General features: G+C 40.9%; 1 protein-coding gene across 1 annotated transcript; it reads left to right on the top strand.

Moving 5' to 3' along the window:
• The first annotated feature begins 2,939 nt into the window (after nt 1-2,939).
• Nucleotides 2,940-27,794, top strand: klf5l (Kruppel like factor 5 like). The gene is made up of 4 exons (XM_084940938.1): nt 2,940-3,190; nt 14,564-15,494; nt 15,902-15,961; nt 23,815-27,794. Exons 1-4 carry the CDS (start codon nt 3,050-3,052, stop codon nt 23,991-23,993), a joined length of 1,311 nt encoding a protein of 436 aa, XP_084797064.1. The 5' UTR covers nt 2,940-3,049; the 3' UTR covers nt 23,994-27,794.
• The last annotated feature ends 32 nt before the right edge of the window (nt 27,795-27,826 follow it).

Here is a 27,826-nt window from a genome sequence, read left to right as displayed (position 1 = left end):
TGAGCCACTCAGCCTCCACTCTGCGTCGTGCCCTTTGTCATTCTACCTTTCAGGCTCTCATTCGTGCAACCCACCTCCTCCCTCCAACTCACCCAGGTCACTCAGAGCTCCATCCAAGCGTCAGTCTACATCTTCAACACCACCAGCAACTAGACTCTTGGTGGGTCTGTCCTAAATCCTCTAACTGCTGGGTTTCTGTTCTGCAGGGTTGAAATGATGAAATTTAGAGCAATGAATATCAGAGCCAGCAGCAGCCAGCTAATCATATCTCGCACAAAAAGAAAACAAATCTTGTGAAGCTAACATGTGACTAATTACTAATTGATTCATTTCCTCATACTGCACCGCTACACCACATCTTTGGGTTATCCCAACTGCCAGATCCCACTTTAGCCACTGCATGTTACCCCCAGAAACTCTAGAAACTGTAGGAATGATCTTGCCCCTGGAGGCAATAGGGGATGGGTTGTAAATTAGTCAGCTATGGCCTCCTTCATTTTCTGTTATCTAAAAGTATTCAGAATGTTATGTTCCCCTTTGCTATAATTATAGACTCTAAATATGCAGGCCAACCAGTGTGGCGGGAGTTCCTATTGTCATATTAAGCATACAGAGAAAAGCATACCATTGGTGAATTTTCCCACAGATTCTCAGCACATTCAGACCTTAAGTCTGACATCAGCAAACTGACGCAATTGGACAATAAAAGCCTAATGATACGTTGTTACTCTTTTCTGACATCTTTTGACAGGTGCATCACGAACAGCTCAACCATGTTCTCGCTAGTTATGTGCATAAATAAACTGTCTTCATGAAAAAAGACAATTGCCAAATGATACGTGAAGCACAGTCTCTAAGTTAACAGTCGTGTGATTTACACCAACCCAAACCCTCGTTGTTACGCAGACGTCATATGGTCAAAGCTGTATTGGACACCCTAGTAGTTTTTGTGTCTGACTGCAAATGCACTGGAAAAACTGCTGCTACAAGAGGGGGAAAAGCATGTTTAGTTCTGCGGTGTGAAATATTGTCAGGTACAGCACTGATAAGACACGCACATGTTCTTTGGTGGTAATTGTGATGACTCTGGTTAGGTATTTCCTTTTTTTACTTTATAGTAGTGTTGAGTGTTTGCCATTTGGTTTTACTTCCACTTTTTGTTTAGTTTGCTTTCAGCAACAACTGTGTTCAATCAGCTAATAAATTACCTCAGTATATATATATATATATATACACTAAACAGATTTTTGTCTCTTTAGATTTGCGTAACCAACATGTTTTTTTACCCGCTGCTTGTTTTTCCCTGTTTGCCTGTCTGCTCTGCTCTTTTCCTGACAGTTAACACATTCTCTGGTCATCAGTATATCAGCAGTGATGGATCTCAATCGCTGAATGAAACATTTGAGATTTTATATGTGACACAAGATAGCTGATAACTATTAATACCCCGCACTGTGTTCATTAGTGCTTGTTTCATGATGCTGCTCTAAGTCACAACGGTTTGTGCCTGCTGGTTATATTTAAGAAAACCACCCTCAACAAAATATTGTTGAGCCTGCTTAAACATGCAAACAGAGTTGCCTGTTTAACAATCCATAACTACTTGCTATAAACACAGTGGAGTCAAATTTCATCACAATTAACAATGATACGTGTGCTGGTGTTTTAAGCTGCCAGGATTGAAAGTGCCTTGTCTACATGCACGTTTTGTGGCTGAAAACAATATATATGAATTTTAAGTTACACAGCATTTTTAATTATCAATTAATATGATATACAAACAATTTAAATCTTGTGGCAAAGACAGTGAAAATTAAGATTAATGTTTGGGTGAAGCTAAATAAACAGAGCACATGTACATTTTAACTACTCAGTGTGGAAAAAGTCACTCGCACCAGACTTATTCTACACTAGCTTCGCCCTGGTCACACATCCAGTCAGCTCCTGATGCTCAAATTAGGAAACTGAGCTATTGCATTTCATGCTTTTGTGGAAAACGTGTTCAAATATGAAAATCTGTTCTCTCGGTGTGGCTTTGGAGAAATTTCCAGGGCTAGTTTTATGGCTACATATATTCAGGTAGGCTTGTTAGGGCAATCACTCTCTGAGAGACTGATGAAGGTTTGCAAATAATTGCTGTATAATTTATAAATGCAGACATGTTGCCATCAGTCTGAATGTGTCTTTGCCAATGAGCTCAACTTGAGGGGATTCGACTCAACTGGCTGCCAGCTGCTTGTACTCTGGTTATATTCCTGTAGAAGAAGGCTGCTGAGCACAAACGTTAATGTGTGAATGTGAATTTCTGCTACATATCAAGTGATTTTCGATGATTTATCACAGTTAATTAATGTATTGTCAGAAACAGATTGCATGTAATTTCCGAACTTGACCCCATTCAATCTCAGAGCGATAGCATGCTGACTGTCTTATGGTAACATTTGTGTGTTGGTATGCTTGACAATCTCATTTTGCAGCAAAAAATAAATAAATAAAATAACAGAAGTAACATAATTTGATCTTATTGGATAAAACTGATACTGATAAAAAATTTAACTTTGTGCACATATTTTGCAGTTGAAGAAATGTGATGAGTGAATGACACATGTGGATGACTTCACCCTGCGTATATGACACATTCTTATCCCAGGGTGTTTGACGCTGCGGTTCAGTCACGTGTGACAAAATATCATTTAAACTGCATTTTTTTTTTTATATTCAAAGCGAAAAGGAAAATAGAAAGAAACCTCGGTTAAAATGTGTATATTTCATATGTTTGGCCTATTATGCAGGGGCAACATTTCACCTGATGCTCTGTTGTTTTCCTGCAGGTGAGTCCCGCCTCCTTGAGTGGGCTGGAAGTCTGCTCTGATTGGCTGTGTCTAGTTGAGCTCAGGTAAAGTCTACCTGCGAGCTACAAGAAAAGGGAGGGCTGTGGATTACACCATAGCATTCAGCTCCAGTAGGGCGTTATTAACGTTAGTAACTGTATATGCACTTAAAAAACAAATTCTGAAAAAAAGATAAACTTGTTTAAGCAGAAACTTTAATGGCAACGAGTGTAGGATTGGCCATGAATCCGCCCCACGCGACTGAAGAAAGGGCGGTTTTCACGCAGCTGAAGCCGGTGAGGATGTCGGGAGCGGAGGGCGCCGAGGACACGTCCGTGTTCGAGGACGTCAAGCCCGCGGTAAGAATCTCCCCCAACCCGCTGAGCGCGGCTGGGCTTCAGGTGAGCCGGAGATCCGGCCTACCTGAGAGTTTGAAGGTGTTCGCTGCTTTTCGCAGAGGATGGGAACCACGTGCCGCTTTAGGCAACACATAGTTGTTTCTGGCATAAGCAAACAGTAATAGTCATGTAACTGGTTGAGGGGCTAATGTGTGTCGTGTTTATCAGGCTGCTTTTTCATGTGACATGTAGCAGCTCACCTGTAAAGGCGGGCAGGCAAGCAGGTAGAAGTCCTGCATAGAGGCGCAGCTGATAGGTTAAAAACAATTGCAGTTTGGAGAAACTTGTGGCAACTTGATGCGCTATGCGGTTTTTTCATCATATACTATAAGGTTTTATGTGGATACAGGGGGGGAAAGCCATGCACATCCCTGCTAATATACTTTTGGGGAAGCAATACCAGGTGTTCTAGCTTGCTGTGTTGGCAGTTGTTTTTGCTCTCCATATGCTGTTAAATGAAAAGCTACATACATGTTTGCTATGTTTATTTTTATAATCTTTCACATTAACAAGTGAAGCTGAGTACATGTGCACATTACACCTTGTTTCCTCAAATTTTATTCACCATCCCTACCTGTATATTTTTTTATCTTGGGGTTTTGGTCACATAATATAGCATCAGGTTGAAATTTAGAGAACTCTGCAAAACAGCTTCTTCTATATTAATCACAGTGCTTTGGAGAGCTCACTGTGTAAGGCTTTCTGGGGATGCTTGCTGGGCAAGTATCTCATGGTTTATGTAGATATATACACATGGGGTGCCTAATTGTTTTCAGAAAATCATAAATGCAAAAAGGGATAAACAGTACACTATTCACAGCAGAGACATGACGACGGCATTAAAGTTAAATGGCTGTGAAGCGTGTGTTGTTCCTGCGTGATCGCAGCAGAGCACAAACAGAAACCGAACGCCTTTGTATGGTGCTGAGTTTGGTCTCCTGCCACATATTTGGTAAACAAGTAGCTGATCCACAGACCTAAGGCTAAAGCCACTCTGCCAGCTGCACGTGACCAACAAAGCATAGCCAAAGTGGATTTGACAGGTTAAAGATGTTTGCGGTCTGTTCCTGGCTTTTATTCCATAGGTTCATATATGCGGATATGATACACGTTTCTCACAGGCTGTGTCTGCACGCAATAGGTTCAGCCTGAAACATCATTAGCAGAGTGGGCTGGATTCAGGCTATGCCTTTCTGCAAACATGGGAGTAAAGCATACATTAAAAGCTTTTTTGAAAAGGCTCAGTGGGCTTTGCCACTAGACGGGTGCAAACATCTGTCCACAGCCATCAACCATTTAGATATCTGCATGTTTGTACAACTTGAATGAAGTTCATTGTGCTGCTGTGCTATGGAGGAAAATATTTGTATTAGATTTTCTAATGGCAGATCATTTGTTTCAGGTTATGCCGCTTCAGTTTTTGCCTGACCAGCACCATCACTGAACTTTCAGTGGTGACGCTTTATATTTTGTGGCTCTTCTATACGGAACTATTTTATATATTCTGATCAAAAATTATACATAAAAAAAATCAATATTCTATATAACAATGACCATCGCCTATTACGCCTGCTTAGTAGTTAGTTATTCCAGAAACAAGGCAGTGCTAAAGCAGATATTTTTAGACAGGATTACCCTAAAACTGAAAAGCTAGATTTTCATGAACTTAATTGAGAGGGAGAATACTGGGCAAGGAATCGCTTTCTTTAATCGTTTACCTACACTTGGGGATCGCTACCCTGCCCTAGCACAGTTAAGAGTACAGAGCCCTGGCCTGCTTGAAAAGGTGGGCTTGGACTCGGCCATGGCACATGAGGAGTGGGCTCACGAAGCACAGGACACCAGCGTTTCCTCTATTACAGCTGCCTCAATGAAAATCACTGTGAAGTAATCAACCTCTAAGACATGTGAGAGCACTGTGTGTAGCCGCAAAAAGCTTAAAATGATGAACCCTGTCGTGCTCCGCGATGGCTCTTTTCAATTGTGTGTCCATGAAAAGGGAGCGGAGGAACGAGCAGAGAAGTTTTGAGATGCTGGGACAAACATTGGTACTCGGAGTTAAGCCATCATGCTCAGGTACTGGATAAGGCAACTGTGGGTAGTGTGGGTGATTGATTTTTAGTAATCTTTTTAGATTTTCGTCCAGTTTTCTGTACGACTTGGAAAACACGGTCTACCTTGTCTGCCTATCTTCCTGCAGATGTATTTAGAGCACAATGGCTGCCATAAACTAAAGTATTTTACAACCTAAACTGGTTTGTGTTCTTGTAGAATTCCATGAACTGAAATGTAAAATGTCTGAAAGCGTGAACCCAGAAAAAGAAGCATAGATTTTAAACTGTCAGTCACTGAGATGATCACAAGACAAAAAAGCGAGACTTGTTTGTTAGGTTCCAGATATGATCAACTATGAAGGTTAGCATAGAAGTATAGTTGTTAATATCAACTTTGCCACTGTTTTCTCTAACAGTGTGACTTGTGTCACTTTCGGCGGTTGCGTCAATGTTTGGCTCGTGCAGCCAGAATTCAGCTGCTGTTTTGTTTGGTGCTCATTGCTGTAACATGCAGTGGTCTTTGTGGAATTATGCTAGAGCTTAACTCCAGTGATGTCGTGACAGACGTATGTTGCCCGACCTGTCTGAGCAGGGCTCGCATGTCCACAGGCCGCCCAGAGGCAAAAGAGAGGATGATAAAGGACCACCTCGTGAGAAAGTCACGGTGGCAATGAAAACTCAGTGGGAATGGTCGAACACCAGGACCATCCAAGACTTCGAATGGCTGGAATATTCTCCCCTTTGTTGTTTATAGTGTTGCTTTTCTGTAGCCATAAAAAAAATTAGCGAATGAACTCACTGATCTTGAGACGTGCTGTTTGGAAAATGTTTCAAAGCAGATCCAGCAGCTTGGTCTTCTTTAATAAGTCACAGAAAATTCATTAAAGCTAGTCTGGGTCCAGCTGATCTTTTTAGCTCTGTTTTGGTCAACTAAAGCAAAAATGTTGACTTGTTTTCAGAAGTTAGTGGCTAACTTGAGGTTTGGATTCGAGATCATTGGTTAACCACACGCTTTCTGCTTAAACTGTAGTTGCTTGACAAGGCTGGTGAAAGAATTCTATATTTTAAAACTACCACTTTAATAACTTTAAGGACCACCACTGTAAATGCCACGTTGTAACCTTAAAGTCCAGCTCTCTGGATAATTCATGGATACTCGTACTCCTTTGCAGATCCGTGCTCTTTTTCTCTGGCCTGACTCATAACTGATAACTGGACTTTATTCTCTGGACTCTCAACTCTGCAGCGAAATGCCGTCATAACATTAACGTGGGCCTATGTAGACACTTTATGGCTGATTTCCGGAACTTAACTCCCTGTCATTGTGCACTTTCATGCACAGTTGCGTACTACCTCGAAAATGGCCCACAACTTTACTAGTCTCGGCTATTAACACCCACCTCTGTTGTGCCCACATATTTTGGACACCTTTTCATGTATTGCACACTTTCTTTTTTATATACAGAAACTTATCATGTGAGCACAGGACTCTTGAGTTTGGTGTTACAAATAAACACTAATAGTTTAACATTATCCCTTTGTTACTGTTGTCATCGTGCTGTATCCTCTCCTTCTATTTACTTTAAGCATATTGAGACAAGTTCTTTAAAAGCCATACATTCCTTGTGATTACACTGGCATTTATTCAGCCTGCACATAAATCTGCTTGATGAGTTTGAAAGGAATTCTTCATTTACGTTGCAAAACCACAAATCTGAAAAGCTTGAAGGGTGAAAAGCTGTGCGTTTTTCTCTTGTAAATGATGTGTCACTATTAGAAAAGAACCAGTCCTTACAGGCATCAACATTTCAGCTAAGGTTTGACTGTTCATTACGGTATTGTTGAGGCATCATTTGTGTCTTTGTCAGTCTTCTGACACACTGCGTTTTTTAAAAACTTGAACAAATCTGTTCATGTTCTTAAGTATTAATACCGGAATAAGTAACTGATATGAAACTTGTTTCCAGATTCTTTTGTCATTATATCACCTGTGGGTTTCCTGTATGACTGAGCGCAGACGACAGGGTAGGTTACAGAATAACTTAATGGAGCACAGATCAAGAGCAAGTCACGCTGAATGCTTCCTGAAGATCAATATTCAGATACGGCTTTATAAATATTTTAGTTGTACCTCCTGGGATACGCGTGGTGTGTTTGGGTGTATCCTTCCTGTGCCATGGTTTTGACCAGACTTGCCTTCTTATGTGAACCCCGGTCTCCCCCATTAGTTTATAGTTGCACAACCCTTCCTTTATATGGCCCTCGCGGCTGATATGCAGCTGAGGTCTGAGATGGTTTTGGTTTGACTAATGATTTGACTTCCAGGACAACACATGCAGCTGAATTTGCATCTGAGCAAGTGTCTGCTGACTACGAGTTTCGACTTGCAGGGATCCCTACAGTGATCGGTGAAAGGAAGTTTGCTGTGGGGAAACACTTTTATTTGCGTTATTGAGAAATCTAGGACGATTTTCTTTTGACTCTTTATCTAAAGTGAACTTAAAATTTATCTATCTCCAGGAACGCTTTTTCTACTCGTATATTTATTGATTTTTTTCATCTATAACATGCGTGTTATTGTGCTCACCTGACTGCCAGTTGTGTCTTTTGGGTTTGTTTTTTTTTACTCAACCGTCACTGCTGTTGATCGCCATTGTGTGTTTTGTAGCCACATATCAATAAACAGGTTGTCTAAAGGCAAACGCCTTTGATTCATATGGGAAAATACATTGTAGGTTCAAAAGTCTCTTTTTAATAAATCTTATTGTATTCACACCCATAAATCAGTCTGATCACACTGCATCTGAGAGCAACAAGAAACCTAGGAACAATTCCTAGCATGACTCATGCTTTGCTCTGTTCACTTTGTTTGGTCTGCTGATGTCAGCTCTACCCATCATGCCCGGCTGTGTTACCATACCAGACAACACATGCCGCCCGCAGACAGTCATATTCTGCCATTTCCTAATGCTTATTGTCTGCAAACTCATCTACCAAAGCTGCAAAATCTCTTTAATGACCACCACTGTTTACCCTCTCGCTCGTCTGGAAAAACAGTCAAAACTGCTTTTGTGAGGGAAAAACAAAAGCTGAAATCATTTTGTGGTGAGACAAAAAAAAAAATTTGTTATCTCTAAACATGCAGTGAGATACTGGACTTCCTCAGTTTCTTCAACCCAACTGCCGGCTAAACTTGAGAGTCCATTTTCTGGAAGAACAGGGAACAAAGACCGATAAGAAATAAGAGACAGAAATAGGATAACGTGTGAAAAAGGTCACCGTTTGGGCAAAGTGGTAACAGGAATATAAGAAAAGTGTTATTTCCTTTCCAAAGACTTTGCCTCAGAACGGCGTAGGTTTACACAATGATTAACAGCAAAGACAGAGACTTATACGTGCTAGTTCATGCTGCAGGTCATTGCTAGAAGCAGAGCTAAAATTAAGATATGCAAATAAAATAACAATGACCACAGAAGGGTTCCTGAGGATTCTGCCTAAATATCGGTTTTGCCCTCTTTTACCTCAGAACTGTAAACCAAGAAAAACAGTCCTTATTCAAAATTACTGTTTGCAATTTTATGTGTCAGTGCAGTAGTATATACAGTATAGTAGTGTGTCTGTATACATAGTTTATTAGCTATGCCACATCATCAGTGGCATATAAAATACCCCCAAATTTTCCAGATTATGTCGTTGTAACAAAACTATGCAATAGTTAACGCACGCTTAAACATCCAGGTAAGGAAATCAGAGACTAAAGAAGGCACTTGGGTGAATATCGAAAGATTTCTCGCCCTCTTCACTCGTCTTCAGATGTTACTAAAGCAGTGAGGCAGTACATTTTTAAAACAAAGCAAATTCTGCTGGCTTGTTTCACTTTGCCACTTTTACCCTGGAAAGCTCGTCACTTTCTTGGGAAATCAAACACACTTCTATTTCTCTGTGATCATCCGTGCCAATAAAACATCACCGTGGTATGAAAGGTCTTGTTGTTGCCCTGATGACCTTGTCATGATTTCTGCTCTGTTGATTCCCAGCCAGGGAGCCCTGATGCAGAGCTCTGTTTTTTATGGAGATCCAAAGGCGAACGACCATTGCATTCCTGAAAGCCATAAAAGAAAACTGGCAGGAGGAGGGGGATTGACCCTGCAGCTTGGAGGCTTTCAGGGTTTGAATCAGGATTCACACGGCTACTCTGTGCAGGCGGAAAACGACACTATTCTCGATGATGCTGGCATGCGTGTGGTGGATCTCACAGATATTTTAGAGATGAATAACAATATTTATATTGAGGTATGCCTTACAGCTAAGAAGCAAAGAATGTGGATGTTTTGAAATCATACCAGCTTGAGTATGACTGCAGATATGTTCAGTGTATTACAGCCTCACACAAGCTTGATTCTGAAGGCTAATTTTCATAATGAATGGAAACTTGAGGTTGCAGTGACTGTGAAGGGAAAAATACTAACAAGTCCAAAGACAAGTATATGCTGCTCTGTGTATACATTATTACTGATGAGTAGTGTAAAGTTTTTGCTCATTGTATTAGTCGGCCTTAAAGGATACAGTGGGCCTTTAAGAATGGACGTGAAATTGGCCAGAAGTGTGGAAACTCCCACTATGCCCCATAAACCTGAACACAGCTGATAAGAGATTGTTGTTATCAGGCAGAAGGATTCATAGCAGAACAGTTATACATGTTCTCCAATTATTAACCAACTCAGTCTTTGCCGAGAGATATTCTCCTCATTTACCACATAAAACAAAAGACTTTCTGAACTGTAAACCACTGGACTCCTTTGAGATCACCGTGCTTCTCTTGTTAATGAATTAAAGGCAAAAGAGAAACCCAGAATAGTTGTAGGGCAAATGAAGGAAATACGTCCTCTTATGCAAAGGAGAGGGTTTTAACCTTAGCCCTGTTTATGGGGCTGAAGTGATAACGTTAAACTTTTCTGAAGTCTGGTGAGAGTTGAGACAGGAGAGTTCTTGCTTTTGGCAGGGACTCGTTTTAAGTCGATTGCATTTTTAAAGATCTTTCAAAGTTGGTCAACTTAAAAATATGTACATTCTGTGCATTTCCGAGTAGCTGGTATTCTCTGTAAATGTTCTTTGATGAGAGCCCTAACCTTTCTCTTCATGCCTTCATGAAAAGAGCATATGGAGAGCTTGTTTGTGTTTGTATCAGCGTACAGATGCTGACAGGAAGACAGATCAACATCAGTCCAGTAAGGGGACATGACCAAGGGCACCCAAAGGTGACAGCTGCCAGCACCCCGGCACTACAGAACCTGTTTGTGTCCCATCGTGAAAGGAGCTCTCAGTCAGAAGGAAACAGAGAGTCTGTTTTTGTTTTCACTTTTTTTTCTCCCCCTCAGTAAATACCCAAGACTTTCGTTTCACCAGGTGCTCAGATTCCACTGATGACAGGGCAGTTTACCGGCGATGAATGGCGGCCATCTATCCTAGCCCTGCAGGAAACACGCTCTAACAGTAACACGCACATACAAATGTACACACAGAGATATGTGCATATAGCAATATGCAAAAAAGGCACGGAACGCTGCTCACGGCGGTCTTTAGTACTTTGTTTCGTCCTCTCAAACACAAGGTCGGACAAACCCGCACACAAGGAGTATGCTTATTCGTTATACAATGACTTTTTTTATTGAGTTTGTTTGGCGAGGATTAGAAAAGAATCACAATGAATAATAAGTTAAGAATAAGCCAACAGAAAATCAGAACCCACGAACACGACACAAATAATACTCCATTTATTCCCCGCCCTCAGGTTTATGTTCTTGTCATGTTTATAGTACTAATCACTGCATCGAGGCTGTTTGAAATGCATGATAGGCATTTCTATTGTAAACCACTTCAGCGACTGGTGCATTTGGCCAAAACTCGGTTTCACTGTAAAATCAGTTTTGCTCATTTTGAATTCATCATAGATTTAGTTTTCCCTTCTTAATTGTGCCTCTTTAATTCATGCATTTGCCTATTGTTTCTGTTGTTAATTGTTACCCACCATCAGTAAAAACAGGGATACGCCTTTTAAGTAAATTGAATTGCACATAGTAGAAATTTTCATGCAGTATACACACATTCCTCAAGTTCAAGTGCACACAGACCAATAACCACCCAAGGTTTGTGTGTGCAAATACATCAACAGCTTATTAGCAGAGTGTGTGTGTGTTGGTGTGATGACGGGGCTGGCACTTGAAGCAGCGCTGCAGAATAAGAGCATTGAAACAAGCCCGCTCTGCTCTTTTGTGCGGTTGCAGGACACGACCTCCAACACATCAGCACCTCATTAGGTCATTTGTCCCAAATGGCTCGTTTCAGAGCGGGATTTTACTGCAAGCTGTGGATTTGTGATCTCCCACGGAAGGGGCGTAATTCATGGAATTCACTCTCCCACCGATCGGGGCGAGATCAGTTAAAATAATTCTTGTCTTCCAATCTCGAATCACCCCAAAAAGCACTATAACTGGTGCTGAAATAACACGTTTTTGGTCAGTGAACATTATGTTTCAGTGACTGGCAGAGCGCAGTATTTGGTTTGAGTTTGTGAGTTTATTCTGGAGTTTGTTTGTAAAGATTTCCAATCTCTTTGAATCTAATCAGATGTCCCCGTTAGATTAGCTGCACTCATTCAGACATAACTATCACTTTCAGAATTAATCATCACTTTTACCGCTCACGTGGCTTTCTCTCCTTCTCTTCTCCGGACCTTTGTTCTTCCTGATTCCCCCCACCCCCACCTCTCTTTTTAACCTGGTCGCTCCTCCCTCCCATCATCCTGGGTGTATATCTGTCGTCATTGTGCGGATCAGATTTGTCTGGCAGGTCTATTTTTACCTGACAGTGTTTAGGTTTCACTGCACCTTTCTCATGCCTTCAGCCTTTGTTTTGGTTTAGCTGTGAGTGCTTTCTCCCCCTTTTTTTTTTCTCCCTCCTCCTCTTCTTCGTGCATCAGACTGTCGGCCACACCCATGGAGCCAACTCTCTACCTGTTTGTGTGTGTTAGCGTGCTCGTGTGAACTTTAATTTGTTGGTAAGTTGGTGTGCATGAACAGTATGAAATTCTGCATGCATATGTACAGCACATAAATAGCCTGCATTAAACGGCTTCGTGCATTTATGATCGTAGACACAGTGTGAGGCTTCTGCAGTCTAGATCCTTTTTTTGTTTGACAGCATGTGCACCTCTGAAGGTGCAATAGTCCACATGTAGACTTTAAATGAGAAATGGTGCCAAGGTGCACTTTGGATGAAAATCAAATGTTTTCTACTTAATCAGAAGAAAATATCTGCAGTTTATTTTCTTCTTCACTCTGCCTGTTTCATCCTGTCACCTGAAAATGGTTCTTTTGTGCTCCAGCAGACATTCTGGTAGTTGTAATGATAAATGCTACCTGTTGCATTGAAAACCTGTGTAGCAGACACCCACACAGTGTCTCACTTTACAATTTTCTTGGCCTCCTCCAACTTTCAAGCCTTTTTTTTTTTTATGCAGACCTCACCGTCTTTAAATTAGCGAGAGGAGTACAAATAAAAAATACAGTCATAGAGATGTAAGTACTATGGATCAAAATTAATGAGGTATAAGGTGAAAAATGGGTTTTATACCCTTCCTGGTGCAACTTTTAGTGAGTAAATTGCTAAAGTGGGATGCCTTCTATATGCATCACTGTGAGATATCTGAGAAATCACAAGTTCCTTGAAAAAGAAACTTGTTAGGAACAAGAACGCTGTGCAGCTGGGGATCCCGTCACTACACGGAACCAGATAATCACATCTTATTTACACAGAGCTAATTAGCTACTAGTTATATAATAGGGAGTTATAAACAAATTAACAAACGAATTATCAAATATAAAACTTTCCCCTTACATGCAAAGCCATTAATGATCTGCCTTCTCATCTTACCATTTTTGATCCAGTAGAGTTCTTTACTCCTATAGTTAGAACTAGATTATATGGCCTGGAACCTTCTCTTTATTTATGCTGCTATACGTCCATCGGGACCTCCCATGATGCAGTGCATCTCTTCTGTTTCCTTTTAGTTTCCAGGTATTTGCCTGGCACTGTTGCATGTCATTAGTTTTGTCTTCTCTTTCAGTAGCCTGGGCTTTTTTCATCTCTGTCTTCTTTCATTCTGTACAGGTCTACGATTACAGGCCCCGCCAGCCTGTCCATTGTTGGTATTGTTTGTTGTTTCTCAATATATATTTTTTTTTTCCGCTTTTCCCTCTCTCCCAACCGGTTGCAGCAGATGGTCACCCTCTCTAAATGTGATTCTATTGGACGTTTCTCTGTCTAGTGCTCGGTCACGGGGAAGTTGTCAGATTTGCTTCTTTAAGATGACAAGACTTGAACAGACTATGTAAAGTGACCCTAGATTACTTATGTGCTTGGTCTGCCACTGTGTAAATGAAACTTAACTGAAGGTTTGAATCTATTTGCATTTTTTTTTTCCTTACAATTTTTTTATGGAATTCTACCTGCATTGCTCTCGCTGTTGGCTGTTTGCGTCTTCTTCTCTTTATCCCAATGGAATGAAAATGTAAAACACGTCCCTTCCTTTGTCCCAGTGGATACTGCTGCGCAGTAAAAGCAAAGGGGCAAGGCTTTCAGCTTTCAGCAGGGAAGCATTTGTTTTTAAATGTGTATCACCTGTAAGAGTGTATGCATGTTTATATGACAGTGTCCAGGATTATTGCTGCAGCTGCATAATTGTCAGTGAATGATCATTCAAGCACACAGCAGGTGTGATGCACTCTAAAGGCCTGGAGGCTACAGTATTATAAGGTTTACTTGTAGGTGAATTCCCTTTTTAGCTATCTGCCCCAACTGTCAGTTGTGGCTGCTTGTCAGGATATTGAGCTTCAGTAGGAAACAGGAATGTGAGCTATGACGCAAGGAGGATGCTGGGAGAAACAGCATCCTCCAACCATGCTGTGTTTCCTTTTTCATGGAATGGGTGTAACTTTCTGCATCCACGTTCACCAAATAATCTCTTAAAGCGCTGATCAGATTAGGACTCAAAAGCACATGAAAAGAGTCCAAAACTGTGAACATGGAAGTCTGTCGTAGATGGGTGGGATCTGTGAGTTTTAACAGCAACAGTTGTGTGCAAATCTCAGCTTATGATGTATTGTTATTTAAAGGGTGTGGTAGGATATTTGTGAAATAACTGTGTGAATATTTTTTTTCCCCTAGTTTCAGTACACATTTGAAGTATTTCTGTTAACTTTGCGTCTCTTTTCTTTTTCAGATTCAACTCGAATTAGACAAATACCTTCCCCATCACAGCAGTCCTCTACTGAGTACCCCGAATGACACTACCGACAAGAAGTACAGACGAGAGAGCGCCTCCGTGGTGGACGAGTATTTCGCAGAGGACAAACCTGCCACCCCATACAGCCTCAACATCAACGTCATCCTTCCCAGCACCACTCACCTCCGCACAGGCCTCTACAGGCCCAACACCAAGACCCTCACGCCACAGCAGATCAAGACGGAACCCGGGATGGAGGTGCCCTGCTCCATCCCAACCAGCCAGGCCCTTCCAGACTTCACCTCGGTGTTCAGCGTGCCGCCTGTAGTCAACAACGTTTTCATAAAACCGGACATGAGCGCTGGAGGAATGGTGAGCGTGACCACAGGATCTCAGCAGCAGCAGCCAAACTTGCACACAGAGCTTCACATCGGACCTCCACCTCCACAGCCGCAGGTCTACCACATGCCCATCGCGAGCAGTGGTGACCTCACCATGACCCTATCGCACAACAGTCCCTCACCGCACGGCTCCAGCAGCGGCAGGACCATGCTGAACCTCGGCAACGCCACATTGCCGACGACCAACGGCAACTACATGATGGCAGAGCACCAACTGCCACATCATCATCCCGGCTACTACCAGCACTCTCCAAACAACTCATCCCAGCACACAGCGCCACACAGCCTACCGCCTTCGCCACCAAATTCCCAGCCCGGAAGCCCAGATGGCCAGGCAGAGCTGCTGAGCCTAGCACCCCAGGGTCCACCCCCTTACCAGCAGCGTATGGGAGGAATAAAGGTAGCGGGGATGTCTCATCATGCCATGCTGATGACACACGGCCAGGGTGTCTTAACAGGTCCAAAATACAATAGGCGAAACAACCCAGAGCTGGAGAAGAGGAGGATTCACTTCTGCAACTACCCAGGTGGGTGGTCTGTTTCCATATCACTATAAGCTATGGTTTACAACTGAAGTTTCTCCATTAGAAAGTAAACCCGCGTAGCTGGTTTTAACAATGATTCTCTGAAATGAAAATAAAAATATGAGCCGATGTGAAATGAAACTACGTTATCTGACTTCACTTTCATTTGCATGCCCTATTGTCTGGACCGGTATGTACCATTGTGATGCTCAAAGCAAAACGGTTTCCAAAATCAACATGAACAAGTCAAACCTTGCAGCTTACCAGGATGTACGCAACACATTGATTTTTGTGCCTCACCGCATGCCCCCAAAGCCCAGTCAGGGGCAGCTTTTGTCTCGACAGATTCTGTGCTGTGTCCTCCTGTCAGCTGTCCTCCTGGCTTATGATCCTCTGTTATTTCCTCACAGGCTGCACCAAAGTTTACACAAAGAGCTCCCATCTGAAGGCACACCAAAGAACACACACAGGTAAGAAAATAATCTCCCCGAGGGCTGAAATACAGGCTTTGCTGTTATTTACAAATTTATATCAATTTTAATTTGGGATTGATTCACCAAACATTCAAAGGTTGGAAGTTAGTTTTTTAACTTTACACTGTAGGTGATGAAGCAGCAGCATGCTGCAGTCATGCATCTTTGTCATCCTCTAAGTTCAGTTGCTTTAAGCTTATTTATTTGTGCTTTATGTCAGCGCCAGTTTCGATACACCCAGCAACAATAATAGAGATGATGGTGATGAAGAAGGTAAACGCAATGAAAAGAAAAGACACAGAAGCAACATATTTGAGTTTTTGTTTTTTCTGCGCCGTGTTTATACATGTTCATACCTGTCCACGTAGCATCCCCAGTGAAAGAGAACAAAGGGCCGAGGGAGGAGGGTAGGACGAAGAAAAGAAGGGTTAAAAAAAAAAAAAAAAGAGGAAAGACACGCAGTTAAATAAAGGCCAAACCAGTTACTCCTGCTTTTCAGTTCCTGAAAGGAAGGATGGAGGAGGAGGAAGGTAGGGGGTTCGGAGAACGGAGCAGGGGGGCGGAGGGGCTGGTTTCAATGTATTTCCCTTCTGTAAGATGAAACCTGTGAATTCCCAGAGGCCCCAGACCTGGATTTTGAAGATTTACTCATGCGATTAAAGCTGCAGAGCTCCTCCAGTGTGAAAATATTGACAGAGCGAAGCGTGAACACGTGAATGAACAGACAGATCTCTCTGCGGTCATAAATAGATAAGATGAAATTTTATGGATCCCAGTGGGGAAGTTGGGCTGTTGAAGCAGCAGGATACAGCAGCACAAAAGACAAACGGGCTTCGAAACATGCAGTGAGAATGGTAAACAAAACAATAGCAATTAAAGAGTACGCTCACAAGTGTGGACCTCAAGTGTTTCAGCGCCTGTTGTTTGTGAAAAGAAAACAAAGTAACCTTTACAGTATTTACTGTATCACTGGCTAAGCAGTATTGTTGGTTGTGGCTCCAAACCTGCAGTTTGTTACGATATCATGACCAAATGTAGACAAAATTCGGACACTTTTATTATGACCTACAATGTCGAATTTCATATTCTGCCCACGTGCGTTAGATCTGTGTCATGAGGTGTGACTTGCAGTGAATTTATGAGTTGGCACGTGCAGATACCTACAAAGCAGAACAAAGACGTTCACATGCCCACACACACCTCGCAGTGCACGTCCCATCCTTATATTCATCTGGCAAGTCGATGCGGCTACTAAATGCGTCTTACTAGCAGACCGCAACTGGACGTAGGCTGAGTGCGTGATGGAGTGATGGGCATTCATTTGAAAGAGTGCGTCACGGTTAGCAGATCCCACAGCAGCAGACATGTCACTGACCAAGGATTCCTGGTTTACTTGTTTTGGTCAGTCCACGGTTCCCACCGCCAGGCTTCGCTTGCTGTCTGGCCAAACCAGGCTTGTTTGGTCTTGTTTTGCATTCAGTTGATGACTCATAAGTTGAGCATGTAAAAGAAACATTGCACCGACTGTTCTGAACTCCAGGAAATGTTTAAGGCAAATCAAAAGAAATTTACAAAGCTAATGCAAGTGTTTGAGGCATATCATGACACAATACAGTATATATGACACAAGGTTTAGTTATTTTATGAGTATTTCCGTAACAAATGTGATTTGCTGGATGGATAGTCATTTTACATCGGCCTTAAAAATAGCTTGGCTTATCTATTGATTAGGCATCTGCATACTGTGCTTGTGAAGTGCCTCACAGCTGCGTTCTAGGCCCCCCTTTTATTCTCAGATTTATTTGGGTTGCTGAACTTCACGCACATGAATCGGTGCTTAATATTGGACCTTAAATATAAACCGAAAACTATAAAGTTACCACTGACTTCACGCTGACCTTTTTTAAGTTACATTACAGCATTAACCTTTCTATAATTGGTTCTGTTTGCCTGTCTGAGTAGAAGCAGTCCACACCTTTAACTCATAAAGAATGCTGTATGTAGTTTTCTTATCAAAGAAATTAAAAATAATCTCTTTTCTAGAGAGATTATCGTTATTTTATTATTAATCTACACATAGTATCTTAACAGGACCTGCCAAGTTTACACCCATGTTTACATTCTATAGATAGATAGATAGATAGATAGATAGATAGATAGATAGATAGGACTGATAGGATTGCAGTGTTTGTTTACTCGGTGTGTAATTATGAACCAGTCACAAAAACAAAAGTGAGACATTTACAGAGAGTCATGTCTCCCACCGTTTTATACCACCGAACCAGCAGCTACTCACGGTGATCAAAGGTGACAAACTGGCTGTTATTGATCCCGATTAACCCAAAAGTGTTTAATTGGGATGGCTCATTAACAACTACATAGTAATGTATGCCTGCACGACTGGTGTCAGTCTGCGCGTACAGGGTTTCCTGTGAGGTATTAACACATACGTTGCATCAACAGTCTGCCGGCACAGAACCTTTAATGTGGTGAAACATCATCCCTCATTTATGTCTGTTTCAGTTCACTGCCAGAGAGACAGGAGTTGTTTTTCTTAAGGCAATGGTATCAGGAAGTCCTTTGGGCGTGTGTGTGTGTGTGTATACAATACAATATTCTATAAGTCTTTCACAAAGCATTAGTCATGTTTTCCCAGGCTAACAGACATGTGCTTTTGCAACTTACTGCTAACAAATCATTTGCTGTAGACTGCAGGTCCCTGGTCTGGGCTTGGGTTTAAATCTATATACACATAGGGTCCATTTGCATAATAGGAAATAATAAAGATTATATGGCCATTAACATCATTGAATGAGGTTATAATTCAATCATAGATGTACATTTTTGGTTTGTTAGATTTTATTTCTTTTGTTCCTTCCTTCCTTATTCCTAATAGCCATCACGTCTCAATCTTGGTGAGCTTACAGGCATTAACCTCTACATCATAAAGTTGCTTAAGGTTATATAATAATGTGTAATTAATAGTTAACTTTTTTCTTTTGCAGCTACAAGACTGCTAAACAATATATACCATAATATTATGCTATAAGTGTGTATAAGCTTCTTATTCCCTATAATCTCATACTTATATAAAGATCTTAAAAGAAAGTGTTACCAAAAGGACAAAGAAACCCAAATTCATAACCATTGATTAGTTAGATATGTAGTAGCTGCTTTGGTGATATAATTATTCAAATAATGGAAGTTAGTAAATCTTGAGGTATAAAGTGCTGATGTACTAAACCAGGACATGAAGTAATAATATTTAGGAGTAAAGTGTAATGACTAATGTAACATTAGGCTTACTTATGTTGAAGATTAGACTTGGAAATTGTATAACAGCGTAAGATATGACACTGCCATGATATATTGATGCTGTCACAATATATCATTGCTGCTGTACTCAATATATTAGAGTCAGAATCCGAATACTTTATCAATCCCACAGGACACGTGTCCGTTACATATCCCAAGAGGAAGCCCTAAAATATATTGTTATTACAATCGTTTCATAGATTACACCTTATGGAAAATAAGCAAAATATTTCCTCTAAAGTGCATTTAGTGTGTCATTTTTAATTTTATACAGAGGAAGGGTCGGGCTATGTAATCCACTACTGTGATCAACATTTAACAAGATGGAGCACATACAGGTCGCCCATTTGAATGAGGAAGAGGAAGAGCAGCTAAGCGGCCGTAGCCCAGGTGCCCTCTGTGGAGGCAATCGGCATGAACCCCCTGAGGGAGCATCTGATGTGTATATTGTTTAAGTGCATCGCTATCTGTGCTCATCGGCACGTCTGTGATAACAGTCTGCACCTCCCACTGGTTCGTGGGCGTAACCTTGACCGTGGCCTCAGCAGCCACTCCAGCTCTTCACATTGGCTTTTGCAGTTGTGTTGGTGTGTGTGTGTGTACGTGTGTGTGTGTGTGTGTGTACGTGTGTGTGTGTGTGTGTTTACATGTGTGTGTCTAAAGAGTAGAATACTATCAGTTTGATTAGGGAACCCTCCAGCCCTCTTTACAAACACAGAGTGAGCTGATAAAGCCAAGAGGTCCACAAAGAGTTTATTGGCATCCTGAAGGGCCTGAAAATGTTTGCTCTTTGACTCAGTAAAGCCAGGCAGAGGTGGTTATAAAATGTTATTATTACACTTCTGGTGTATTCTACTTGACTGTGCATTGCCATGACATTAAGCAGAAGGTATAGAAATGCATTAGGTTAGAAAATCTGTTGTTGTTGTTGTTGTTTTATGGACAAAAACAACTTGGAAAAATCAGTTTTGTGTGTTTTGTGCACAAGTTAAGACCCAGATCAGAGAAGTTTTCACAACACGTTTCTATCATGATTCTGAATGTGTGTGTTTCATGCATTCATTAATATATGTGTGCATTCAAAAGAAAGAGGGAGATAATGGCTTTGCCATTTGTAATCGGCCACCTGATCAAACAGCTACACAAATGCCTGTGAAGTCTTTTGAGTACTGGTACCTTTTAAGAAGCGTCCCTGTTAAGCGATTTAAAACTAGACAGCGAAGTCATGCAAATTTCCAGTTTCCACTTGAACAGTGCTGACAGCCAGAAAAAAGTTAAATTCTTTGTGAAATGTCTCAGTATTGTCAAAGCTCAGTTTTTCTAGTGCATGAGGTTCAAATACGTGATGGATGTGTCAGTTTTTACCTTCTCATGCATGTGTAGTAAATCTCCCACAAACCCATTTTTCCCCCCTTTGACTAAAGGAAGGGATCCTATGTAAGTTTTTCTTCTTCTTTTTATCCACCGTCTATACATGTACCAGTCAAGTCTGTTTGTTCTGCGTGTGTGTGTGTGTCGTATTTCACCGTCATGTTTGCTGTAGCTTTCAGGGATAATAGTCTGAGAGAGGCATCTGTGCTTTTCACCTCATCAGCGCAGCTATAGAGGAAAACCAAACACACCTGTGGGTTGAGAACCTAAACCTTTTATATGGAGACATTTGCACTCCACCTCTTCACACACATCAAGTGTGGTTACCTCTAGAAACAGGATATTGCCCTCAAAGGAGGCTGGAGTGCCTGTAATGTGGGGTTTCGGGGCTGGTTGGATTGTTTAAAATCCATTAACGTGTTCATAATCAGATTTACTTTCCATTTAATTTTTATTTATTTAGAGCCGGTTAAGAACATGAGTAATCTCAAGGCACTTTAAGGTAAAGATGCTTGAAAATAATAGAGAAAAGCCAATGATCCACGGGCCCGTCTGAGCTAGCACACTTGCGGTCCTGTTATTTTTAGCTTGTACCTGCCCAGAAGAGTGGCTGGACTAACTGAGGACAAAATATTTGGAAATGTGAATTGCAAATACACTTTTTTTTAGGATAAGACGCACAAAATGTTGCATTTCCTTCCTGTCACCTAAATTCTCCGCCCGCCCTTTGCTCTTTGGACCCACTCACTCCATTAACGGCTGTCACTGGTGATTGATGGTCAATAACAGAAGCTATCTAATCAGCACAAACAGGGCCCATGCTAATAATGAGCACTTGATGGCCACACAGCCGAGGAGAGGCACACTCCCTCGACACTGCCTGATAGGTTACCTCAGCCTATCAGGCAGGACTTAGAGACTTAGAGTCTTAGAAATTATACTTTATGGCATTGAATATCTACCGGATTGCTTATTTGGAATGTCAACAACACTACAGTCTATTGACAGTGAGCAAACAGTACAAGGTATAAAGCTATCGCTTTTATTCTGCATTGGAACCAATAATAAATCTAGTCTGGATACTTTCCTGGAACTGGGGCATTTCATTTAGGAAAAAGCCATATTTAAACTTTTAATCAGGGCATGAACTTTTTTTTTTCTTCTTTTGGAAAGCACCGACTCAAAGTTGAAGGAATCTGGCCTGAGCAGACCTTTATTGTTTGCTTATCTCCTTTTCACTTATGTTTGTGCTCAGGCCTCGCATTGATTCCTGAACATTAATTTCCACCTTGGCTATGAAAGATGACTTTTCCCCCTCTTTCTCTCTTGTCATGTGCATACCAACCCTTTCAACTGCGCCTTTTTTTTCTCTCTTTGTTGATGATTAGCTCACTGTTTGGCAAGAGCACGTTGTGGCACAGCAGAGAAATGTCCATGTTTGGGTGGGGTAAGATAACTGTCGTGCTAGATTTACTTAACTCGTTATTCCACAGTGTTTTGAATTCCCATTCTACAGATTCTCTGTCATTATACCTCCTTACCCATTACTACCCACTACTGTTACCTTATAATTACAGGAGCATAATATGATTTATGTCCCAGACAATCAACAATTCAGGGACATTGTGCTTTTGCAAGAGTTCAAGTTGTACTTTCTCCAATAATCCTTTTAATTTTCTCTAAAACATGGATTTAAAAAAAAAAAAGCAACTGATGACATGAAAACAAAGCAGGCTGTGAGCCTATAGGGTTACACAACGCTAATCTCGTTTTTACATCCACGCCTCTGAACAATTTTGTTTTCAGTCTCCAGCAAATGGCACAAAGCCATAACCTCCCCTCCAAAAACAAAAAAATGGATCATGTACAATCTCACAATTACATTTATTAATGTGCAGTGTGACAATCAAACACTGCCACACCTGTAACAACGACTCATGCTGTGCTCCGAGACTCCTGACACAAAGGCCGCTTTCAGTGGTTACAGATAAACTGTCTTATTGATGTTCACTCGCTTGAGTTGGGATATTAAAACAAGTCTAATTCTTGTGAAGGCAAAATACTTTGATGTTAATCACATTAGAAAGTTGACAGAATGACATAAAGTTGAGCTGATAGAATAAAACGAGCTCCATCCATCCATTTTCTTCTGCTTATCGAATTCAGGCGCGCTCATCAGTTAAATGTTATCAGAGAGGAGACAGACTGCAGTGCTGACAATGGTTTCGGTGCGATGTTTGTGTGGAGTTTCTTTAGGATTCAGATGTAAAGGAATGATGCAAACACACAGAAAATTGGTCGTTAATCTTTAATGCTTTGAAGTCATCAAGTTTTACTGCAGAAAAACTTGATTTGCTGCTGTTATATTTACAAAAAAAAGGAAAAGCAACCTTCTTAACTTTCTCCCTCGTATGCACCAAGTCTGATAATCGAAACTGTAGCTGAAAATGTCCATAAATTGAGCTGGGATGACACGCACGCACACACACTGCTGCAAGGTCCTTGCAAAATTTCCTTAATTGTTTGTGTCTTTTTTAATTTTTCTTCTGTTAATTCATGTGAAAACAAGTTTTTTTTTTACTTTTCCAACTCAAATCTTTCCTTTCACAATTTGACACTTGTTTTTATGCACACCACCGTCACAATGGTTGAACCCATTGTCTGAAACACTGTTTCATGAGATTTTTATCTCGGTTTAGTTTCGCTGAAGTCAGACAGGAGTTTTTACAGAAGGAAGCAGTAAACACCAAAAGTGCATGCTAACTGCCATTCAAACAATCCCCCCCACATTTAGAAATACAACTACACACAGACGTCATACAGGCACACAAGTCTTATTGTGAAGGGATGTTATTTTTAGAGTGCTGACATCACTGTAATATTTCAAACGGCAGGAAACAAACCGCCAAACGTCAAAACACTCAGAAATATCCGAGCTAAAATTATATCTGATAGAAAACATGATCTGGTATGTTAAAGGAAGTTTCTTTAGCATTTGACTGAGTGTGTGAAAGTAGAATCGCTTTCTGTGGTGTGTTCAAGTAAAGTTGGTCATTTGACTGATGTGTACTGATGTCTCGAACTTGTCTTTGCTTTAAGAAATTTAAGAAAAGACCTAAAGTATGTAGCTGACGCCTCTGCGCTCTCCTCTTCTCTTTTTGCAGGCGAGAAGCCGTACCGATGCACATGGGACAACTGCGACTGGCGCTTCGCTCGATCCGACGAGCTCACCAGACACTACCGGAAACACACCGGGGCCAAACCTTTCAAGTGCATCGCCTGCAGCCGCTGCTTCTCACGCTCGGACCATTTGGCTCTGCACATGAAGCGTCACCAGAACTAAACCAAATATACCTGCATATACAGACACACTCCATATTGCATAAAGAGACAGCCGCCTGAACCAATCAGCTTTATAAGAGTCAGAAAGAAAACCAAAATCACCCCACCCCCAAGTGCTCTGGTGTTTAATTTCATGAGTTGTCCAAAAATCGAATTAAAAGTTGCACCGCACGTGAAGTTTACTCGTGGACAAACTCCAGCGTAGGTGCTACACCAACTAGTTTTTAAATAAATAACAGACCTGCATATCTGTTGTCAACATGTCGGGTGAACAGGCCTTACAGTTACTAGCTGCTCTTTCATCCGGTTAGTTTCATTTGTTGTTCAAACAGCAAAGGGGATCCAGGCTGATGATAACAGAACAAGACTTTTGGAGCTGCTCCATGTTAGATAGAAATCTGTCTGCAGTCAGTCGCTGCAGAGTTTGCTGAACTCTCACACCAGAGCCGACGGTTTAGCAAAAAAATTCGACCACTGTGGTGATTTTGGAGTTTGTCCTAAATCACATGCTCTCTCACGAGCAGCTCGTGAATCTCGATTCGATTCCCTCCCTGCAGACTTTGCAATCAGGACTTGGGACTCTGATCAAATCCTGGAAAACTTTCTTCTGCTGCATTTTAAAAAGAGTAAAGAAAAAAAAAGAAAACCACCAGCAACAACAACGTGAACTTTTCAAACAAATCTGCTGCCAACATCATCATCATCTTCACCTCTGTCACCGCCTTTTATCGATTGAGGTATGAACTGTAACTAAGAGGTGGAAACACTTGCCTGTCCTCTGTACATACTTGTTTGTAAGTGTGCGTATGTGTGTTTAATAATATGACGAATGTATTGAAATTTATACTTGACAACTTTTTTTTTTTTTTCTTATCGAATGTCTTATCCCACTTCGAAACTTCCTTGTGGTACAAGGGTCTTTTAAAAAAACAAAAAGAAAGAAAAGAGAAAAAAAGATCAGTCGGAATCAGAAAACTGCACGGAAAAGTTAATCATCTCCTAGTTCTGCATGTTTTTCTATACAGGTAATACCTGTTGAGCTCACGGAGCAGCGCAATTTGCCAATGTTTGTATCCATGACATTACCTGTTGCCGTGGCAACGGAGCTCCTATGACAACAGTTTGGTGTTTGCTTGCCTTTTCCATTCAGCGCTGTTTTTCACCCTCTTTTTTTTTTCTCTCTTTTTGCTTAATTGTCCTGTATTTATTCAACACTTCAACCCAAGAAAGATAGAGATGGGTGGATAGCTCTATTATTTAATCAGGTTTGTTAATACGCCGTGCGCCTGGTACATTACGCTCTCACAGGCGGCCCTATTAACTGAAAGAACAGGAAGTGCACATTCACATGAATGCTTAGCATTTAATCGATAGGGCTTTTGCATCTTTTTGACTTTTATTTGGAAAGCATAGAAGGCTTTTCACCCCCACACTGTTTTTGAGCAGTGCTCTTCCAACATGCTTGAGCACTAAAGAAGGGAAACCTTCACTATTCGTGGAAAAATGTTATCAAGTAGTGGATGCTGTAAAGTGAACGGCACTAAAAGTCATCTTCCTGAAAACACGATCCTCGTGGAGATCTAAACCTTCTCAGGGTAAAAGGATTAGCAGCTGTGTCGTGTCCTCGTGCGGCTTCTGTTCAGAACAGACTTAAACGTCTTCCAGTAAATCTTGCACGCTGATCAATAACAGGAGTGCTGCTGGAGTTCATACTGTTTTTTGTTTGTTTGTTTTGTTTTTCACCATTCAGAGGCAGTGAAATGTTTGATCTGCAGTGGCAGTGAACTTTTTCATGCCTCAGTTATAAACCAGCAGGCATACACCCACTACGTTTACCTACCTTATTTTGCAGAGTTCACTGCAGGCTGTTTTTATCACTTTTTTTCAAGCATGCTGCTTCTCCACAGACCAGATCCACCACCCACAGAGTTTCAGCACAACCTCATCACAGAGACACAGCCTTAAAGATATTGACTTGGGGTCTGTTGGGTCTTTTTATATGACATTGGTGAGATGGAGATTTCTAAAATCTACTGTATAGTATGTTTACATTACCTGTCAGATTTCTTTCAACTGGGGCAAACTGTAAAGAAATTCGTGGGCTTTTGTGATTCTCCTTGAGCCTTTTATCTAAACGTATTTAAAGCGAGGCCACTACATTCTCAGATTACTATTTTAGGGTCTTTGCCTTACAATATAAAGCGCCTTGAGGGACTGTTATTAATGATATTAATGAATTGATTGATACTTGGTGAGCATAGTTTTGGTATAATGTGCACATTAAAGACAAATTGTACTCTAATATAAAAACTGTACAAAATCTACACTGATTATTACAACAGAAGACGACAATCTTGCAACCAAAGAGGTTTTTCTAAGTGAACGGTGCGTGCACACCCACTCTCTTTAAGCAAATAATCCAAGAACGTAACAGCAGCAGCATTTCAGAGGTCCAAAATTTGGATCCTGTAATAAGAACAACTGCCATCTGCAGACATGTCAAAGCTGAAAATGATTAAGAGCTGTCTATGTTTTTTTTGTTTTTTTTGTTTGGTCTTGTCGTGAGCCCTTAAAAAACAAAAAAAACAGGAGGGTTAAAATATAAAACAAATACAACTGCTATCAAAGTGGAGCCAGAGAGTGCAAGACTCTGTCTGCAGTGGAAACGTGCAGCATTCAAAGTGATGCAGCTGAAAAGGAAAACATCTGTTGTAATCCCTACTGCTGCTGTTACTTTCCCAGGTGTCTCGTACCATTAGCACTGTGCCTCTTTGTTCTTTTAAAGCAACAAACTTTGTGAGCAAATACTCAGCCGTAGTGGTGTTTTCTTATCTGTAACGGGTGCGTGATGCCAGAACATTTAAACAGTCGCATCGTCCTTATTGTCATTTTAGCTTGGCCCTGTTTGCATTGAGAGGCTGAAGGTTTGGCCCAGATCCCTCCAGCGTGTGTTCAGTTAGGGGAAACGCATCCTATTATTTCAAATCTGATTGTTTTATTTTATTTTTCATCCCAAGGAACAAGTTCTCCTGTCTCTCTAAAGAAGGGAGCTCTGACCACCCACTGTGTACATACTGTAGTTTTAGCTTCATCGAAAGATTTTGTAAATATTTGTTTTACTTCCTATTATAATATTGATATTTTTTCCTTTTTTTTAAATAATGGGATTTTAGATCAGCCGTATGTGAGTTTGTTTAATTTTGTTTTGATACTTAATGTGTGTAAGAAAATTATCAAATTGTTTATGTTCCAATTAATAAGAACAATGGTTTATTTTTGCTTTTTGTTTGTGCAGTAATGATGCTGCAACAAAATAATAAAAATGTTCATAAAATAATAGATTATCTGGTGTTTCTTACATTTTTTCCAGCTTTCCAAACTCTATTATATAGGAAATAATTGGTGAACACGTTTTAGATTATTTGTGTCGCTGCTGTAAAAACAGTTGTTATAATGAAGAATCACTCTGACAAACACGCTTCAGTGCCACACAGCAACCAGTAAATACCATATTCATCAAGTGGTCAGTACTACTTCCATCCATTTTCTTCTGCTTGTCCAATTCAGTGTTGGATGCAACTGCTGTTGGGCTGTCATAGCTGACCCTGCACAGGTCATTGCTAAAGTTGATTTAACTGTTCTAGCTGTTCACTGTGTAGCTTTTCTAACTGAACTGATCTGATTCATATCCTGTACATAGCTTGTACTCACTACAGCCTGTACATACCTATAGTTATAGAATATTCACAACATACTTCATACCGTGTACATTATAACATACCATAATAGACCCATTTCTGTAATATACTTACATATCTATATTATTGCTAATAT

Source organism: Perissodus microlepis, chromosome 10 (genome assembly GCF_051167445.1).
Source record: "Perissodus microlepis isolate ML-2025 ecotype Zambia chromosome 10, ASM5116744v1, whole genome shotgun sequence".
Classification (NCBI taxonomy): domain Eukaryota; kingdom Metazoa; phylum Chordata; class Actinopteri; order Cichliformes; family Cichlidae; genus Perissodus; species Perissodus microlepis.
Note: the sequence above shows the minus strand (reverse complement) of the source record. Positions and strands in the feature narration are given on the sequence as shown.

Bases quoted from the DNA above. Each gene is read 5' to 3' on its own strand.
- klf5l (XM_084940938.1), top strand. From the start codon at position 3,050: ATGGCAACGAGTGTAGGATTGGCCATGAATCCGCCCCACGCGACTGAA. The intron at 3,191-14,563 runs GTAAGAATCTCC...TTTCTTTTTCAG, and splicing joins TCGAGGACGTCAAGCCCGCG to ATTCAACTCGAATTAGACAA. The intron at 15,495-15,901 runs GTGGGTGGTCTG...ATTTCCTCACAG, and splicing joins TCACTTCTGCAACTACCCAG to GCTGCACCAAAGTTTACACA.